General features: G+C 43.2%; 1 protein-coding gene across 4 annotated transcripts in view; it reads right to left on the reverse strand.

Annotated features, from left to right (window-relative positions):
• GJA10 (gap junction protein alpha 10) overlaps positions 1-18866 on the reverse strand; it is a 30634-nt gene extending 11768 nt beyond the window's left edge. Inside the window, exons 1-3 of one of the 4 annotated variants that reach the window (XM_057311192.1) lie at positions 12758-18866; positions 6441-6774; positions 5994-6104 (exon numbers count right to left, since the gene is read on the reverse strand). In XM_057311192.1, the coding sequence (XP_057167175.1) occupies positions 6736-6774; positions 12758-14182 (1464 nt within the window). In that variant the 5' untranslated portion in view covers positions 14183-18866 and the 3' untranslated portion in view covers positions 5994-6104; positions 6441-6735. Of the gene's footprint in view, positions 1-583; positions 6105-6440; positions 6775-12757 lie in introns of those variants that run through there. The other 3 variants (XM_057311193.1, XM_057311191.1, XM_057311194.1) reach the window with 3 other exon arrangements.
• Between the last annotated feature and the right edge of the window lie 1470 nt (positions 18867-20336).

Genomic DNA, 20336 nt, shown 5'->3' on the forward strand with positions numbered 1-20336 from the left:
GTTTCCTGCTAGTCTCCTAACCAGGTCCGAACCAGCCTGTGGGCGTGATTCACCCTGGTGACAACTCATGTGCAACTGGTAGTCTTGACCACATTCCGTCAGTCTCCCCCCTGTCTGTTGTTCGGTCTGCACGCCCCCGTGCTGCGGCCGCGTCCGGGCGGGGAAGGGGGTCTCCTGATTTCTCTCCACCCTAAATCAGCCCACATTCTCCTGCCACCAACCCCCTCCTCGCTTTTCTCCCTCTTCCTCAGCCAAACCCCTGCTACGGGAACTGGTTAAAAACACTGCTTGAAAAACTCTTTCCATTTCTTAGAGATTTTTTTTAACGACTTAACGATTTTGTTCACTATGTACCATAAACAGTGACTGGCGTTGTGCAATTGTCTGTGTGACCTGTCTTGTCTTCTACTACCCTGAACCGCGTGTTCGTCAGAGCTGTGTCTGCGTTGATTCAAAGGGAGGACTAGCTGGGGACCAGAATCCAAACTGCCTCAAGTGAAGTGTTAAAAACCAGCCTGTCTCCTGCACCTGGGATCCCTTGGTGAGGCCCGTGTCTTTTATGAAAAAGAAAAGCAAGTTAGTAACAGGGAATAGTGTTTGCACAGCACGGCAACATGTAGTTGTGCTCTGAAGGGTCCTTCCTTGTAAAAATAAGGACTGCTTAGGAAGATCCCTGCCACAGCCGAGTTGGGTCTCCAAATAGGTGGGCGTGAGCTGTGGGGGCCAGTTACCATCTGCCCGGATCTAGTCCTCCCCTTGGATCTGCCTGTGTCCTTCTTGTGTGTCCAGACAACCTCGCTTCATTCAGGTTGGTCAGGCTTTGGGCAGGTGAGTGCTTTGCTGTATATGTTTGTTTCTCTGCGTTATCTGGGGGTGCCTTGAATAAAATCAGACTTCATTACGTACTGATTCTGGAACAAAACGGTTACAAAAACAAAACAAAAGAGCTGGCAAAGTGACTAGACCATCCTGCTATTTCTATTCCGGGTTCCCTCGCAATGACTCAGGCGTCCGAGGTGAGGCTGCAGTGTAAGACATTATTTTGTATATTGTACAAATAATTTATTAACTGTCTTTCTAAAAGTATGCTGCTTTTAAGATGCACTATGACTTTGGATTTAATCCTTGTATTGCTTTCCCAAGGAAGTAAAAAAAAAAAAAAAAAGGCTAGTGATTAGAATGCCAACTGCCACTTCTCCTTAATAAGGAGGCCAGGGACCAGCTCTAGGACTTGCACCAGCGAACTGCCGGAAATCAAGTGGCCACAATGTGAAGTTTGAAGCTATTACCAAGAGATCTAGGGGCGCCTGGCTGGCTCAGTCAGTAAAGCATGCGACTCTTGATCTCAGGGTTGCAAGTCTGAGCCCCACGTTGGGTGTAGCGATGACTTAAAATCTTCATTTAAAAAAAAGGCCTAAACCTACACTTTCTCTTTTCATACTTTATGGTTGCCTTTAAAGAAGAAGAAACAAAGGTGTATAAACTATAAGCCTTTTAAGAAATCCCAGAGTCCTGTCTCCACGGTCTGTGGAGTGGCAGAACCCTCTCAAAGTGGGTAAAGCCTGCAAAGCTGCTGAGCTACGAAAGACCCGTCTGGCTGGGCCTCTCCATTCTACCCACTGAAACTAGCAGCTGCTTAATTCATAAAGGACTTCAACCCGCTCCCCTAGCACTTGTCGTTTGGGAGGAGTCACAGACCAGGAGGGAGCAAGAATCAAGTTTTGTCTTCAAATCACTGTAAATAGACTGAGGGGCAGAATCTTTTTTTTTTTTTCTTTCTTTAAGAATAAAGCTGTTCACTCAATCATAAGTTAGCATCTCTCCCCCAGACTGAGGATCTTGTTGCAGGTGCAGTTCCTGGCGAGTCAGTCCACAGTGCGGTGCCCTGTGTGGAGTCGGTATTCGTGCAGGAAGTCCGCGTGCATGGAGGCAGTCTGTATGTTCCCAGTACCGCCCGAGTCATCTCCTGACCCAGGCATCAAAGACTGATGCTGCAGAATAGACGATATTTGTACACAGTGTGTGTACAAGTAGTATTTGTACATAGAAAGGACCCACTGTGGCAGATTGAGGATAAATTATTCAACTGACGGTGCAAAAACATTTCTTGCAAAGAAAAGGAAGTGTACAGTATTTTCCTGCACTCCACCCTGGGAGACAGTATTTATATCAAAATGAGTAGCAGTGCATTGTAATCGGACTGTGAAAGTGATGCTGCCGCTCTGGGAAGAATACCCTTTGGTTGCAGAGGCCCACTTGGTAGCTTTGACTAAATGTTGTGACGTGGTGCACGCATCTCGCTCTCAAGCAATGGCGAAACAACTCTGACTTTCACTTCATTCCAGTTTATTGACCTCAGCTAAAACAGTGGCCCTCCTTAGAAGCAGAAGGGCACCAAGACCATTCATTCAGTGCCAAGCGTTCCTGGGGGGCTGATCGGACGTGTATGTGAGGAAAGAGGGAAGGGACTTGGACACAGAGGGTTTTTCCTACCGATGATGCTAAGTCTCCTACCAAAATACGTCTGCAGGCAGAGGGGTGACCTCCACTGGGTCCTAACGATGCATTTGGCGTGTGTGAATGCTGGGATGCCCATTCACGCTCGGACACAAAAGACCTGCCACTTCTAGTGAGTGAACAGGAAGATTCCAAATGCACTTGGGAGCTCCGGGTGCTGGTTAAACACGGTGTGCCGTTCGAGGCAAGCACCACCTGTGCTCGTGAGGCCAGAAGGGCCTGGGAGAATTTGTTCCAGAACCAGTCTGATGCAAGTGCACCTCTAATATATGCCTTACAAACTCCAGAGGCCATATTCAAAACAGGGTCTTCTCAGTGTATGCAAGGGGCCGCAGCCCCTCTTCTCTTCCTCCCCAGGTCGAACAATACGGACAGTTTCACACATATCTACCTGTATAACCCTCTGTACCTCTCATAACTGCTCAACGACTGTAACAGGTTACATCAGGTGTTTTTCTACATACTTTTTACACAGATTCTATGCGATTAATGTAACTTAATTCAATGCATCATTTTATTGTACTAGTTCTTAGGCTTGTCTTTTTTTTTTCTAAGTGATTGTGGTTTTCGTTGTGGTTTTTATTGTAAAAATGAAATGGCTGTTGATGCTTATTCTCTGTAACTAAGAATTTTTACCATTTTGGGGAAAACAAAGCATTGCTATGAACTAATGAATTGAAACTTCATTTACTCATTGTAAATACACTATTGTGCAAAAAAAAAATTTCACTCAATTGAATTGCTAGTGTTAACTGAATTTTGTCTAGACACCATTTCTGTTGATGAAATAAAGACATATCATTATGCATTGTAAGCTGGTCTTCCCTGCCTCTGACCCCTGTGTTACAGATCACAGGGCTGGAGGCCTTAAGAAATCTCTTCTCCCAGAGAAGCTATGTGTCTTCCTCTAGTTTGGACCCATACCTGCTACCTGGTTAATCTGAGATCTAAAAAATGTGATAATACTAATGTGACTCCTCAACACTGAAATTTTTAAAATCCCCGGTGGCATTACACGCACATCTGGCTTCGATGTTCTCCAACAGCTAGGCGAGGTGTCGCTGTTGAGGGCAGCTGGCGAAGGGCATTGTTTCGGACGAGAACATGTGCATCTACACTTATAAATAGCAGGTCTGATTTAAAACAGAAAGCCAGGGGCTCCAGGCTGGCTCAGCGGGGCATGTGACTCTTGATCTCAGGGTTGTGGGTTTGAGCCCCATAGTGGGGGTAGAGTGAATGAAGGAATGAATGAAGGAATAAAACAGAAAGCTAAATGAAGGTAACCAGAGAGAAAGCGGCATTAGACCAACACCAAGATACCATAATGAGTGGGGCAAGGAGTTTAGAATTGTGGTTAAGGGAATAAATACGTTGAACTAGAAAGTATATTTGATCATTTGAGTCCTCGATTTTGATGTAAAGGGAAAGCAGGTATCGAATGGCGGGCAGGCTAGACGACCAAGAGTAAAGCTGGACTCAGGTGGTCTGGCTAAGCTGTCAGTGAGGCCATAAATACATTCTCATGGTGTCTGGAGAGCTGCTGAGATCTGAGCTTCAGGAAGTACCTGGCCTCACCCCATCCGCCAGATGGAAAAACTGAATTAAAAGTTACTGAATGCCTACTGAGCGTCCTACTGAGTCAAGGAGGGCTTTCAGGGAGCATACAATAGGGTTAGCAACTGTTGGCAAAACAACACAGTCGTAACATTGTAAGTGTGAGAGGTCAAATATAGTCATGAAGTTATCCAATCCATTCCGAAAAAGCAGGTGGGTCTTAGTACAAAAATTTTCTATTAAGAAAATCTGGTCATTTAGGGGCACCTGGGGGGCATAGTCGGTTAGATATCAGACTCTTCATTTCAGCCGGGTTGTGGGATCAAGCCCACTATCGGGCTCTGCGCTCAGCAACAAGTCTGCCTGGGTTTCTCTCCCTCTGCTCCCCTTCCCTCATCGTGTATGGGCGCTCACTCTCTCTTTCTCAAATAAACAAATCTTTAAAAAAGAAAGAGGGGAAGGGAGGGAGGAAGGGAAGAAAAAAAAGAAAGGGGGGAGGGAGGGAGACGGGGGGGGGTGGGGGGGAAGGAAGGAAAGGAAAGAAAGAAAGGAAAAAAACCCTGATCATTTATAACTGATGGTCATTTGCTCCTTCGACCTTGACATTTGCACTTGTGGCAGGAATGACAGTCATAGTTTGTAATAGAATAAAGCCATTGTGTTCTGCAGAAGAGGAGCATTCACTGTCCTGCTCCAGACGAGCAGCGGCCATCTTCCTGCTTTGAATGTGCACCTTCGGAGGGATTCCTATCACCTTCCAGGGTACAATGAGGATTCCCAGATTGGCTACCCCTACACCAGTCCCTGCCAACAGTTTTGTTGTATCTATTTGGGAATAACTAGGCTGGTCTTTCAAACAGTAGTAGAATTTTTCACTCTTCTCCAACCCATCACCCTCACCCCTCAGTTAGGATGCACTAGCAAGACTCTATTTGATGTTTAACATCCGCTTGGGATAGGGCCCAGAGTGGAATGGGTTTCCGATTCTCCCCATTGAGCACCCTCGTTTTCCAGAGAGATGGAAAAAGCCACTCATCCCACATCCCATTATGCAAGTGTCTTTCCTTTCATTTGACTCAAGAACATGATACCTTCTATCCTCACGCCTCCGGCTCCTACAGATCCCAAAATTCACCTGCCACTGGCCTGCTCAGTCAGCCAGGAAGAGGCATCCCTGGTTCTTCATGGCTAGTTTTACTCGTCCACCTTGAAGACGAGTGCATCCCTAAGGCAGTGAGCCTCAGCCTAAAGCCACAGATGGAATCCATCAGAGACATGCCAGCATTCACTGGGAACATCACATTTTTCACTCATCCTTTAACTTTTTTTTTAACTTCTATTTGTGCTGTATAGTTGATTACCCTGTAAAGGCTTAAATTAAAGGAAAAAAAAATGGTGCCATCCAGGCTTCTGAAAGAGTCTCTCATAATAAACCTACTGATAGCACATAACAGAACACCAGCGAATAAGGAATAGACTGGAGAGCTGAAAGCGGAAGGTAATACATTGTATTTGGCATCTATACAGAAACATACATTCATTCCCCCAACACTGGGCTGCATGCTGGGCATCCAGGATTTCGAATGCACAGGCCTTATCCTTAAGCTTCCACAAGCTAGTTGGACAGGCAGATGTGCAAAAAAATCATTGCCCAGGGGCTGCTGACTGTTACGGACAAGAGAGAGCATGGCTTCACGGCTTCCTGGAAGGAGCCCGCACCTTGAAGCAGCTGGACCTGGGTTTGAATTCAGCTGCACATCAGACACTTTAGCTGTGCGACCTTTAGCTGTGGGGCAAGTTAGTCTCTTTGAGCCTTCTCTGATCTTAAAATGGGGATGAACAATAACTTTACGCCGTTGTACAAGGTAGAGATAATGTGTCTTAAGGAACTGGAATACGGTGTGCCCCTTAATGGTACCCACTTGGACTTGGCCCCAGCATCATTTTCATCCACCTGGTCTTCACTGGCTCTTCTACCAACTCACTGTGGAACAGATCATGCCTCTTCATATCTCCGCACCTCATTTCCACCTCTGCAAAGTATGGGGACAGAGAAGACTCAGTAGCCATTTGGGCTAGAAGCACAGACCAGCCCCATCCAATGCTGGGCTCCCTTCCGCAGCATCCCAAGCAGTTCCCCAGTATATCAGGGTCCTCCAGAGAGGCGGTACCAATAGGAGATGGATCAGTTGATCGATCGATCAACCTATCCATCTATCTATCTGTTCAATGGTCCCAACTGCTGCTGTGCCACCGCAGAGCAGTGGTGCTCTCTGCAGCGAGCAGGGCACCAATCCCATCGGGCTGCTAGGTGGGGAAGGATAGCCATTTCTCGATCCTTCTTCCCTCAGAGTGGCAGCAGCTCTTACCCCGAGATTTTCTCTCCTGGTGCACACTTCCTCCCTGCCTCCTCCTGCCTGAGATCGGACTGATGGTGAGGCCAGGTGGGGCAGTGAGAGGTTGATCCCAGCCCCATTAGGGGAGGGTCTCCTGTGGAGGTGGGTCCAGCTGGGATCACCCTGTACACACCCATAGCCCAGTGGGTGTCTCTGTGGAGGGAATGGTTCCCGCAGTTCTTCTCGAAGTTTGAGCTAACAAAAGTGCAACTTTTCTCCTGCAGATGCCAGCTGCTCCTGGGTCCATTTTTCTGGCCCCAACCATGAATTATTTTTTCATAATAGATGAAAGTTCTAGAAGCATGTTCTGAAAGAAACAGGAAACAAGACAAACGAAACAAAATAGACTCAAAGGGCTTGTAAAAGTCAGTCCTGCCCACCCACCTAGGACTCTGTGTATGTCACAAATACCAGGGATCCAATCAAAACCTGCTGAAGACAATTCTCCCTAGGTTGACCCAGAGATGAATGACCACAGAAGAGGTTCTGTTCCCTGAAAGACCTGAATCCCACCTGCCATCTTCTTATCCTTCTCCAATTATTGTTTTTTGTCCAAAATCCAGGTCTAAAACTGTAAGCCAACCTTTTCCAAAGCTCTGTCTTTGCTCCTTCCACAAGTAGCCAGATTTTTGGCTTTGTATTATGTGGAAGGGAAAAGGGATCCAAATGTGGAACATTCCATTTTGTAATAATCTGTTTGATCCTAAAAATCCAATAAACTTAGGCTGCCTTGTGCAGAGAGAGCAAGAAGCAGTAATGAAGTATAGAAGGAGCTTGAGTTGAGTCAGACAGGCTTGAAATAAAATTCCAGCTCATTTACTCATCCAGTGAATATTAATTTATATCTCTGCTACTTCCCAAGCAGTATGCTTAACCACATCCTAATTGCACGACTTTGGACAAGTCATCTATTTCTTTATCCATAAAATGGCGATAATTACACAGTTACAGAGAGGAAGCCCATGACAGTGTCTAGACCGCCATCAGGCCCTTAATGAAGTGGGTATCTTTCCTCCTCTTCTTCAGATTCTTTGGTAATTGTTATGTTATGTAAAACTTCTCAGCCAAAGGGCTCAATAAATTAGTACACTCCATCCTCAATATATATGTCTATATATATAGACATATATATATAGACAAAGAGTTAATATAATACCATATAAGAGCTCCTAGAAATCAGAAGAAAGACAAATATCCCAACAGAAAAGACAGATGAGGATCATTCATAGTGGAAATACAGATGACCAATAAACATATGAGCAACCTTACTAGCAATCACAGATGTACATGAAAACAAAGGGAAACATGGGGCGCCTGGGTGGTACAGTCAGCTGTCCAACTCTTGGTTTCAGCTCAGATCATGACCTCAGGGTCGTGAGATGGAGCCCCACGTCGGGCTCCACGCTGAGCGCGGTCCGCTTGAGATTCTCTCTCCCTCTCCCTCTGCCCCTCCCACTCGTGCTCTCACACTCTCTCTAAAATAAAAAATGGAAGGAAAAAAAAAACAAAGGGAAACACTTTTAGTTCATCAGACTGGGAGGAAAAAAGATAATGGCTGGTATGAATAAGAGTGTGGAGAAAGAGGTGCTAATGTGCTGAAGAGAATAAATTGGTGTTGGGGCACCAGGGTGGCTCAGTCGGTTAAGCCTCTGCCTTCAGCTCAGCTCATGATCCTGGGGCCCTGGGATTGAGTTATCGGGCTCCCTGCTCAGTGGACAGCCTGCTTCTCCCTCTACACCTCCCCCCACTTGTGCGCTTTCTCTCTGCCTCTCTCTCAAATAAATAAATAAAATCTTTTACAAAAAGAGAATAAATTGGTGTAGTCCTTCCTAAGCAAGAATTTTCAGCATCTATCAGAATGTAGAATGTGCATGTCCATTAAAACCAATGATTCTACTTCCAGACACCTATTAAAGATATATATATGAAACATTCCCTGTAATGGTGCATGCAGTAGAAACAAGTTAGAAGGCTAACTAGCCATCAAGTATCTTATGGCTCATCCACACCATGCAAAAGTGTGAATTAATGTAAACCTGAGGCCGTTCCACAAGTTCCGACATGGGAAGACCCCTGTGACATATGAACTGAGCAAAAGCAAATTGCAAAGACATCTCCGCATCTCTACATGATCACATTTGTATTTTTAAAAACCAACATGTATATGTGGACATACATTTGTCCTCAAAGACAGATGACGAAGACCCTGAGGAAGGTAGGGGAAATGCACCCCGAGCTGTTAGCAGTTGCCTTCAGGGAGTGAAGTGGGAACTGAACACAGCTGAGAACAAAAACAGATGAATCCTCACATGGTCAGGTTCACATTTTACTCTCTATGTTCTTTTATAAGGCTTGAATTTCTTTCAATGAGCATGTATTACTTTAATTTTAAAAACAACAAAGACCATTCTTCCATGCAAACCCTTAACAATGGTCCTCTGGTCTGAGCCACATGCCTCTCTCCCCTGGGCCACTGGGTAAGCCTGCTAGCTGGCCTCCCTGACTGCACTCTTACCCCTTGTCTTAGTCTATTCAGGCTGCTAGAACAAAATACTGTAGACTGGGTAGATTATAAAGAACAGAAACTTATTTCCCACAGCTCCAGAGGCTGGGAAGCCCAAGATAAAGACGCTGACAGAGTCACTGTCTGGTGAGAACCCGTTCCCTGGTTCATAGAGAGCTGTCTTTTTGATGTGTCCTCACATAGTGGATAGGACAGGGAACCTTCTGTGGCCCCTTTTATAAGGGCACCAATCCTATTCATGAGGGTTCCACCTTCATGACCTAATCACCTCCCAAAGACCCCACCTCCAAGTACCATCACACTGGGGATTAAGTCTCAACATGTGAGTTCTGAGGGGATGCAAACATTCAGACCTTAGCAGCCCTATAATAGCCTCTCCAGAAAGTGGGGATTTTGAAACCTATGTATCAGATCACCTCATCCCTGTGCCATCCAACCTAAACTCCTTTCCATGGCCTATAAAGCCCTATATATCAGCTCCTGTCTGTTTCAACCTCGTCCTTAGCTCTCCCTTCCTTTATCGTGGCCCAAGAGAACTCTCCAGGGCCTTGGCATGGTTGGCCCCATCGGTCATGCAAGGTCTTAGGGCAGGTGGTACATCCCAGGCAGAGGGACCAATAAGTAGAAGTGTCCTCACCTTTTGAAGCTACAAGAGGAGAGCACTCTTCATCACCTCCATGTCCCAAAAGATTGGAAGAATTCACAGGGCAATCTTCTTCCTAATGTCAAAATCTCCCTTCTCTACAGCCATGGTTCTGAACTCTGGCTGTGCACTGGAATCATCTGGGAGCTTTAAAAAGTACTGGTCTCAAGGCTCCATCTGCAGAGATTCTTACTGCGGCAGTTTTCAAAGCTCCCCTAGTGATTTCATGTGGAACTGGGCACAAGAATTACTGTCCCACAGCAGCTTTGCATTCAGGAACGAGGACAGCTCTCCCTTAGAGTGTAGTGAGGTTCCTACAACTCAGCCAGCCCTCCTCTGAGGGCTCACTGGCCAGATTGAAAGGCTGCTTTCCATGCCCAGCTAAGTCTGACCTCAAAGAACCAACCTTGACAGAAGTTTATTTAGCAATCAGTGAGCATGGACTTGAACAAATCGTGGGGTTTGGGTGACAGCAAGGGAAATGTCTCAGAGCATAATATCATGGCTCCTCCCAGTAGCTTTTGTGACCTTCCAAAATAGAATGCATTTCTTTTGCAGGACAGTTTCCTCTAAGGGACACATCATAAGTGGCAAAGCAACTGTGGTCCTACCAGAAATCACTTCACTCTGAAGCATCAACTACTGAGGTAAGAATGCATCTGACTGAGCCCTAAAAATTCTGCCATCCAGGACCCAATACAATGTAAAAAGTAGTTTACAATCCATATATTGGATGATTATAATACATACATACATACAGTGGATGATTATAATCCTGTTTGCTGCACTGACTTCTAATTACAGAGGGATCTGTAGGCAAAGCATGATGTCTCAGCCACAGAGCTCTGGAGTTGATAGCTGTGGTCTCAATCCCCAAATCTTCCTACCATCTGGGGAGTGAAGTGGCCTATCAACCCTGTCAGGGGTTCGGTGGGAAAGCGACCATAAGTAGGAAAGCTCTGTGGTCAAAGACATTATTTGTAATTCCTAGAAACAGAAAAAACAGGGAAGAAAGAGGAAGAAAAAAGAAAGGGGGCCCGTCATCTTCATCATCTTTTCTCCAGGCTTGTAAGATTGGCTGGCCTCACCCAAAAGATAATCCGAAAGATTTAAAAAATCTGCCTCAACTAAACACTACCGTCTCTCCCTCAATTCTCTGCCAATACGAAGACTCCAGTCACATGGAAGGAGGTACAAGAAAGGGAAAATGAGTAAGCCTGCCTCGCTAACCTCACAAACGCAGATAAGCAGCAGCAACCCCCGCAAGGCTACTCTAAAATAGTGACTCTCAACCCCGGCCGCACGTTGCAATCACCTTGGGAGTTGAAAAAATACTAATCCCAGGGGCGCCCGGGTGGCTCAGTCAGTAGAGCTTGTGACTCCTGACATTGGGATTATGAGTTCGAGCCCCACACTGTGGGTAGAATTTACTTAAATATCCTGATCCGCATCCCACCCCCAGAGATTTTGATTTAATTAGAATTGGATGGGTCCTGGGCATGAAGATTTTTTAAAGCCCCCAGATGACTCTAAACTCATAACCAGGGTTGAGAACCCTGCTATAGCTTGGTGTGGGGTTCCAAGTAGCCACACTCTGATCCTAAACATAGTCTCCTGGGTAGATGACTGGTCACTGAGAAGAAATGAGTATCAGTTTGAAAGAAGTATTATAGGAAAAATCTAGGTAGGATGATTCCTTCTCATAATATGGCTTTAACACAGTAACAAAGTATCTCTAAACTCAAAGGAGATATGAAACTGGGGTTGAGATTCGATCAATCATCATAGATTTAGGGGCGCCTGGGTGGCACAGCAGTTAAGCGTCTGCCTTCGGCTCAGGGCATGATCCCAGCGTTATGGGATCGAGCCCCACATCAGGCTCCTCTGCTATGAGCCTGCTTCTTCCTCTCCCACTCCCCCTGCTTGTGTTCCCTCTCTCGCTGTCTGTCTCTATCCTGTTGAATAAATAAATAAAATCTTTAAAAAAAATCATCATAGATTTAATCATTATCATTAACAGGAGAAAGCAAGTGTGTGAGCTCAACCAAGTGAGCTCAACTAGGAAGTTCCCCCACCAAACTTGGAGGAGTTTCTTTTCAATGGAAAAAAGCTCTTAGAAGCAGTGGATAAAGCAAGTGTCATTCTTTTTTCCAGAATTGAGAAGAGTCCACAGTAAATATCCATTATGTATTAACAATGAGCAGGACATGTTTATTCCACACTGGCTTTTCAGAAAACAGAATTAAAATCAATACAATATTGATTTCAGTCTTTGTGAAATATATCACCAAATATTTGTATATGACTTTTAAATGCCACAGCTATGAAAACAATGGAACACACCCTCCTTTCTTGGTGAGACAAGAGCAACTCAAGGTTACAAATGATGCCTCTTCTGATCCATTTTCCACACTGTGACAGAGCTTTCTAAAATGTAACTCTGATCCCATAACTTCTCCACTGCACCCCCTTTATGGGTTCTCCATTGCCTTCCCACAAGACCTCGACGGCCCCTTCTCCAGCCTTCCCTCTCCATAGCCTTCCTACCCATCCGTGCCCCAGCCACACAGAGCTCCCCAGACAGCCCTGCTGTGTAACACCTCTCAGCCTTTGTCTGTGCTGCTCTCTGTACTGGGATGACCTTCTTTCATGTACCCCAGTCCTCCTAGGTCTTGAGAAACTCACCACATCTTTTAAAACTCATTTCAAAAGTAACCTCCACTATGAAGCTTTTCCTGACCCATCCATAAAGAATCGACCACTCCCTCCTTTGCCCACCCACCCGTTCTAACATGGCACCTTACACTTGATCACATTTGTATGCTTACCTGTCTAACTTTCCCATTCTGAGCCCTTTGATGGCTGAGACAGTATTTTATCCATTTATAAACCCAGCACTTACAAAACTGAATGATATAAAGTAAGTTTCCAGTTAGTTTATTTCATAAATTGAACTGAATGTATTGAACGACAGGATTTAACTCCATAAATTAACCTCTTCTCCCCCTCTTAACACACACATATACACACCAGGAAGCTGGAAAGTGAAGGCTAAGAAGTAGCCAGAGTGGAAAATCTCTTGCAATTTTTCTATGTTCAGTCAGGCTGTCTGTCTTTACTTACCATTGATGTTCTGTACCCAGTGGCTGAAGGCAGAGGCGAGGGGCTATTTTCCCGGTGCAGAAGGTCCAAGCAAGAGCTGTTCCGAGAACTGGAGCTTCCTGAGTCACTGTGCAACTGTCCCTTTTCAGACAGCAATCTGGACAGAAAGCTGGCCTTGCGACTGCCCGGGTGAGATCTGTCTGTCCAGACCCTGCTCCTTCTCACACTGCCATCGTAACTGTGCAAATCTGTGAGAGGCTCTGCTGAGTGTCGTCGATCCTGGGACTGCTCCCAGGTTTCTATTGCATAGGTTGGACAGTGTCTAGGAGCTATCTCTGTAGCTATCCAGGACTGGGACTTTGCCTTTTTTAGGGCAGAGAAAAGGTGTGGTTGCTGTCCGGGGTGCTGAATTTGAGTACTGTCCTCCCAGGGACAGGGGCTGTGGACGTGGAGCTGTCCACTGTGCTGATCCTTGTCCGCCCACTCTTTTTTAACACAGCAAGGGTCTACTTCAAGTTGCATGGGCTGTGAGCTTCGCCACATGGTTTTAGACTTTGGCACATTGACTCGAATGACTTGCTGTTGATTGTTAGCTTGAAGTAGAGAGATTCTTTTAGGCAAGGGAGAGCAAATCATACACTCCCGGACCACTGAATATTTTTTCAAATGGAATGGGGTGCCGCTTTCATCCTCAATGCCCTCATTGCTGGATTTCTCATTAAGTGCCCTCATGATTTTCCTGATTCCCAGATGAACTATTTCTAGTATATTGAGGAATAAAGAGATAGCTGCAATGCTGTGCATAAAGAGCATGAAAATTGTCTTCTCTGTGGGCCTGGATACAAAGCAATCCACTGCATTAGGGCAAGGAGGTTGACTGCATTTGTAAAGGGGATGCATTTGAAACCCATAGAGAATATATTGGCCTATCATGAACCCTACTTCCATCACAGATCTTGTCAAGATGTGTAAGACATAAGTACGCAGCAGACATCCTTTCAGAGGGACTTTATGGATTCTCTTCTGCTCCTCTAACCTCTTCAGCTCTCTATCTATCCTTTGTTGCTCCTCCAGTTCAAGCTCTGGATTCTCCATCTGGACTCGGAGGTGTGACTTTTTCTTCTGCCTCTCCTTCTCGAAGGCCCTGAGTCTATAAAGTGCATGGCCCATATATACCAGAGAAGGAGAAGACACGAAGATGATCTGTAAAACCCAGAACCTGATCAAAGAGATAGGGAAAGCATCATCATAACAGATATTGTTGCAACCTGGCTGCTGGGTGTTGCAGGCAAATGCTGACTGTTCATCATCCCAGACATCTTCAGCAGCCACAGCAAGTACCAGCATTCGGAAAATGAAGAGAATGGTCAGCCAGATTTTCCCCACAATAGTTGAGTGGGAGTGAACTTCCTCTAGGACGCCACCTAATAAATTCCAATCCCCCATGGTAAGAGACTAATGTCTGAAACATACAGAAAACACTGAAGTTAATAGCATTCATAGATATAATGTACAAAGACACAGGCTCATCAATAAAAGTTTCTTTTTTCATGTCAGTAAAGCTATAAAGGATTTTCCAGCCCTAATATGTATGGCCCATGCTTGATGAAATAGGATAGTTTCAAGGAATATGTTTTTGGAAAACAAAAAAACAAAAAACTAAAGACCCTGCACAATCTGATCCAATTTCCTGCCTATCCTCTCCTCTCCCACACAAGATGGACTATCATTCCACCGTATGCAATGGCCCTCACATTTGTACAATGCATTCCATCGCAAATTTTGTTCATTTTTCTACCATATCAGATGCACCATTAACCAGACATCCTACATGATCTTAAGTAAGTCTTAACTTCTCCAGGAAGTTTTCCCTAGCCATCCCAAGCCAGAGTGACTTTTTCCATTCCTGAATGCCCACGCTATTATTTATACCACTCATTTGATACTGTGCCTAACATGAATTTTGTGATGGTTGTGTCTTATGTCCCTCTTTGTGGAAAAGTACACTCTTTGCAGATAGAGCATTTTCTATAGCATTTTGTTTATGCACACAGAAGATATCATTAAATAATAGTGGGATGAATTGTCTCTCCATTTTAACCCAGCTCCTTGACCTTATCACTGGAATAATCATCAACAAAAAAACAAAGTAGATCCTCATTATGTATTATCCATGGCTCCCACTGCAAGTAAAGAAAACAAATTAGCCAAATAAACCCTCTGGAACAGGCACAGCATAGCAGTAAAGATTAAGCAGACAGAAACAGAAACATACATGTGATTATATCCACAAAGCCACATCTGGAACAGCATGTTTTCATGAAAGCTTTGTTAACTTAGAAGAAAAGTGAATATAAACTGCTTCTCTAGTAAGCTTGGGATCTAGGAAAGAATCGAAACATAGCTGACATAAGTTATTTGGTTTACCCTGAAAAAAAAAAAGAATGCTTTTCAAAGGTTGATGAGATTAAAATATTTGATAGGTTAAAGGCTTCTAAGAGGCAGAAGATTTCCTGATATCAAAGGTATACAGAAAAAAACAGGAAAGTGTTACTAAGTTAAAACCAGTAATGAAAGAATCTTCCCCTTCCATAATTCATTCATTCAATAATATTTACTAATCTTAACTATTACCTAGGCATTGTCCTAAACGCCAGGGACTTGAACAACGAACAAGATATACCTCATCCAGCCCTCACACCACTTCGTCAATAAGGACTCTCACTAACATATAAAATGGACAAATAGTGAAAAAGAATAGATGAATATCAACTCAAAAATACAAGAGAGGGGCACCTGGGTAGCTCAGTCAGTTGAGTGTCCGACTCTTGGTTTCGGCTCAGGTCGTGATCTCAGGGTTGTAGGGTTGTGGGATCAAGACCCGTTTCAAGCTCTGTGCTCAGCCAGGAGTCTGCTGTAGATTCTTTCCTCTCCCTTGGCCCCTCCCCCAGTCTCTCTCTCACTGTCAAATGAATATGTCTTTTAAAAAATACAAGAGAAAAAACACAGAATCATTACATCTTCCCTACTTATCTCTCCAAACATAAAATAAATCCCAGGTGGAATAAAGTATTAAATGTAAAAAAGTCGGGGCGCCTGGGTGGCTCAGTCGTTAAGCATCTGCCTTCCACTCAGGGCGTGATCCCAGGGTCCTGGGATCGAGCCCTGCATCGGGCTCCCTGCTCCACTGGGAACCTGCTTCTTCCTCTCCCACTCCCCCTGTTTGTGTTCCCTCTCTCGCTGGCTGTCTCTCTCTCTGTCAAATAAATAAATAAAATCTTCTTTAAAAAAAATAAAATAAAATAAAAAAATAAATGTAAAAAAGTCAACCACAAAGTATGAGAATAAAATATAACGTTTTATAATTTTGAAGTAGAGTAAGTCTTTTTTAAGCACATCAGTGCCAGAAATTATAATTGAAAAAAGTTTTAGATTTTACCCAACAAAGCTGAATGGCAAAGTGGAGATGTCCAGAAGGCATTTGGGTCTAGAGAATAAAAACAATGAAAGGTACGAACTAGACATAAACAGTTAAACATTTGTGAACAATCACTGAATAGGGTAGAGATCACTTAGGGACAAGACAAAGTAAGCCAATGACAGAACCCTGAGAAATAGCATAGGAAAATAAGTACAAATAAAAATGAGAAATGGCCAAAGTGGGGAGAGGGGACCATGAGAACAGTGTCACTGAAGCCAAAGGACAGAGTTTCAAGGAGAGACATAATGCCAAATACACATACACATACTCCTCTATTTATATAAATTAATTGTGGGATATACCATGCTCAGGGATTGGAAAACAGTATTTGTAAAGATGTCTGTTCTCCCCCAAATTAATTGATCCATAGATTCAATGTGAGATTTTATATCAGAGTAAAATAAGATGCTATAAATGTATATATGTATGTATGCATATGTATATGTGGTATATATGTGTGACTATATGAGCATGGAGGAAAAAAATACAGGGCACACACCAGGAAGTTAATATTGGTTATTGGAGGTTTATAGGAGGTTCTGAGGGTAGAGCGGCAAGGAGAGGCTAAAAAGAAAAAGGAAAAAGAATAAAGACTCTTCTAAGCAAGCATGACAGATTTTTATCCAATGTAAATATTTATGAAAATTTTTACTTGTAAAATATGCATGTATATGTATACATAATTTTTTTAAATAAAATTTAAATAGTAGATACCTCAGAATTCGGGAGGGGTATTAATGAAACTTTTATATTTTACTCTATGTACTTGAGAATTGCTTGAAATTCAAAATTTAGGAATATAGTCGCATGTAGTACTTGCAAATAAAAAAACAGATTTTAAAATTTTGGATTTATGCCTTACTAACAAAGCAATAATTTACTAAGTTCTATCCTCTCAAAGACTTTAGGTCCTTTCTCATTATTCCTTTAAAAATCTCCGGGTATTATTCTTTATTAAAAAGTAATTCCTTTAGCACTTACAAAAAATCTAGACCCTCTCTTTTATATTAAAATCCTGAAATAAGAAAGCTAACTCATTTCATTAACTTATTCTCTACTTGGAAGTCCTAAACCATTTAATGTTTATTGTCACTATCCCTTTAAAGCTTGGTAATTATTACCTTTAAATAGCAAGTAAAGGAAAACTGGGCCAACGAGAAAAACAAATACAATCATGCATATTGGCATGCAAGAGCAAAATCCTCAAATATTCCTATGTTTCCTGTAAGTAACTACTTTTTACCAGTAATGACTACAGGTCCTAGAAATATTCCTGAATTCTATTATCAAATACTAACTTAGCATCTCCCATGTAAAAACTGGAGCTCCTTTCCTGAATTTTATTTCAGATCTAATCTCTCTATCCCCAAAGGGATTTTCTCTAGTTCTCATAAAGAAGTCCACATATTTACCACTTACCTTATGGAAGGTCAAAAAAAAAAGAATTGTAACAATTGGGCTCAAAGAACCTTAAAGTTGGACCATGAGTGGCTAATTAGTGAACAATCGCTGGTGGTTGCAGACATAAAGGCTCTCATCAGCTCTGATTCTGGGGCAGAATCCAGAATGAGCACAGTAATTTTGATCAATAGAGTCTAACCTACTTCTCCCTGGAGGTCAAAATGTCCTTTGGGGCTTTGCAATTCTCTTGTAGTATTTTCTTCTAATTGACACCATACCTGAGCCTCTCCTGGTGTATCTATCATATTTAGAAATGAAAAGTAAAACAAATGAGAATTTTCCTTTTTTATTTATGGATGGTTACAGTGATTTGAGTTTTGGGTGCATGTCTTCCAACTGATTACTCTGGGAATCCATGTCACAGATCAATGGGTCATGTCCAATTTCATTCAGCAGCTGCCTAGGGTGAATCTTGACTTATCAAATGTGAACAAGTAACAATGGAGTGACAAACCCAAAGTGTTCTTGCAAATCATGTTAGGCTGAAAGTTCTCAAAAAGATATCATCAGACCAGAAAGGGGGCTGCACATGTCTGTAAACTAATTGTTCTAGCACTACTCTATTAGGTTAACAGGCAGCTCAGGAATTTTTTTCAGTAGGTAATCTGAAAGCCTTAGAAAGCTATGTCAAATTTTTGTGGAGTAAGTATTTGAATTCCAGAAAGGTCAAATGACTTGCCCAATGCAAACAGAGACTAGGTCTCCCAACTCCCAGTCTTGTAACATCTACATCAGTCACATCTCAAGCAGTCTTACTGCCATCTTAGAGGGGGTAACAGCAAGGGTATCACTGGAACCCAATGATGACTTCAAATCAGGGCTCCTATGCACATTTTTTTAAAGTAGGCTCCACACCCAGCATGGAGCCCAACGTGGGGCTTGAATTCAGGACCCTGAGATCAAGACCATAGCTGAGATCAAGAGTCTGACACTTGGGGCACCTGGGTGCTCAGTCGATTGAGCATTCAATTCTTGATTTCACCTCAGGTCATGAGCTCAGGGTCATGGGCTTGAGCCCTGAAGTGGGTCTCCGCACTCAGCAGAAAGTCTGCTGGGAGATTCGCTTCCTCTTCCTCTTCCTCTCCCCCATGTTTTCTCTCTCAAATAAATAAATCTTTTAAAAAATTGTTTTAAAGTACATAAAACTATTGATAGTTCCTAAGTATCATCTAACTATTCTATTTTCACATATTTAGTTTTAAAGAAAGGATAATAAAAGCTAAACAGGTGAGGTTAAATTTCCACTATCTGGCACACTAGCCTCAAGTACAAATTATCAGAATTAACTAGAACCAAAAACACATCATGTATTATGTGTATTTCTATGGTACTGGGCACACTGTCCCAGAAAGCCCTTGACATATAATTCTAAAATTCACCTGAAGAGTAATGAATGTAATACCTTTAAAGCATTTTGTCAAACATTAAGATCATACATTATGCACAGAATAATTCAGAAGGGTACACAAGAAACTCCTAACATTAGTTGCCTCAAAGGAAGGTAACCGAGTGACTGGAACAGAGGTGGGATGAATCTTGTAGACTGAATCCTCTCAACAGCAAATGAACTGCCTACCTCAAGAAAATAATGTTTAAACTAGGCAGTGAAGTAAAAATAAACAACCACATGTCAATTAATTTTTTTAAAAAAAATCTGCAGATGAATCAATCTGATCACTTCATTCTTGAAGACTTTTAGCAAGCAGGTAAGTATCCTTAAGGCAGAGGCACAAAGTGGGCAACTCTCCCACCATCTCACAGTAATAATTTGAAATGTCCTGATGAGGTGAGTAATACTGCACTGCGCTGCTGCTGGGGAAGTGGAGCTCTACGTGCTGCCTCATCCCCAACCAGCCCTAAGGCTCAGCAGGAATTAGCATATGAAAGGATGAGAACCACTTCCATAGAGAACAAGTCACTTTTTTTTTTTTTTTCCAAGTTCCTACTTTCTCTCTCTCACCAAGTTATGTCGAATCTATGAAGTCCCTGGCAGGCCCAAGACACACTCGGAGAAACAGAAGGGAACAGAAAGTTTAGAGAGAACAAATGTCTCAGGATGGAGGAAAATGCACACGAAGTGAGAGCTAGTTACTGCCTCTGTGATAGTCAATGGTACCAACGCTTACCGTGTCACCTCATTTACGGCCGCAACATCTCCCCTAGGGGCAGGAGGGGTTGTTGGTTTTCTGCAACCAGCTGTAAAACATTAGGACTGGGAAAGCTGACATAATACCAATGAAGAGAAAGTACGAGTAATATAGGGTAGCAGCAGAAGAGAAAAGCTCATTTGCATCAAGTCCCTCGTCCGCTAATGAGATTCAGAGGGACCTACCATGAGAAAGTAAGAGATTGCCAGGAGAAAATGTGAGAAATGATAGAAACTGGGTTAACCTATCAGGTTCCTAGCAAAGAATTTGGTGTTCTCCAGATAAAAGGTATTACCATGCCAAAAAATAACCACTCCAACTATAGAAAAACAGAACTGCAAAATAAAAGGTCAAGATGCTTGACTTTCAAAACACTGTAAAAGCAGAATCTAAAGTCAATTGTTAGGAATTCCAATTTAGAAAATGGTTAAAAGAGGCGCTCTGGCTGAAGCCAGCCGGGACGGAGAGCCCAAGACTTACCCACTGCACATCCCTACTTCCCCCAATTCGA

This window comes from Ursus arctos, unplaced genomic scaffold (genome assembly GCF_023065955.2).
Source record: "Ursus arctos isolate Adak ecotype North America unplaced genomic scaffold, UrsArc2.0 scaffold_13, whole genome shotgun sequence".
Taxonomy (NCBI): Eukaryota; Metazoa; Chordata; class Mammalia; order Carnivora; family Ursidae; genus Ursus; species Ursus arctos.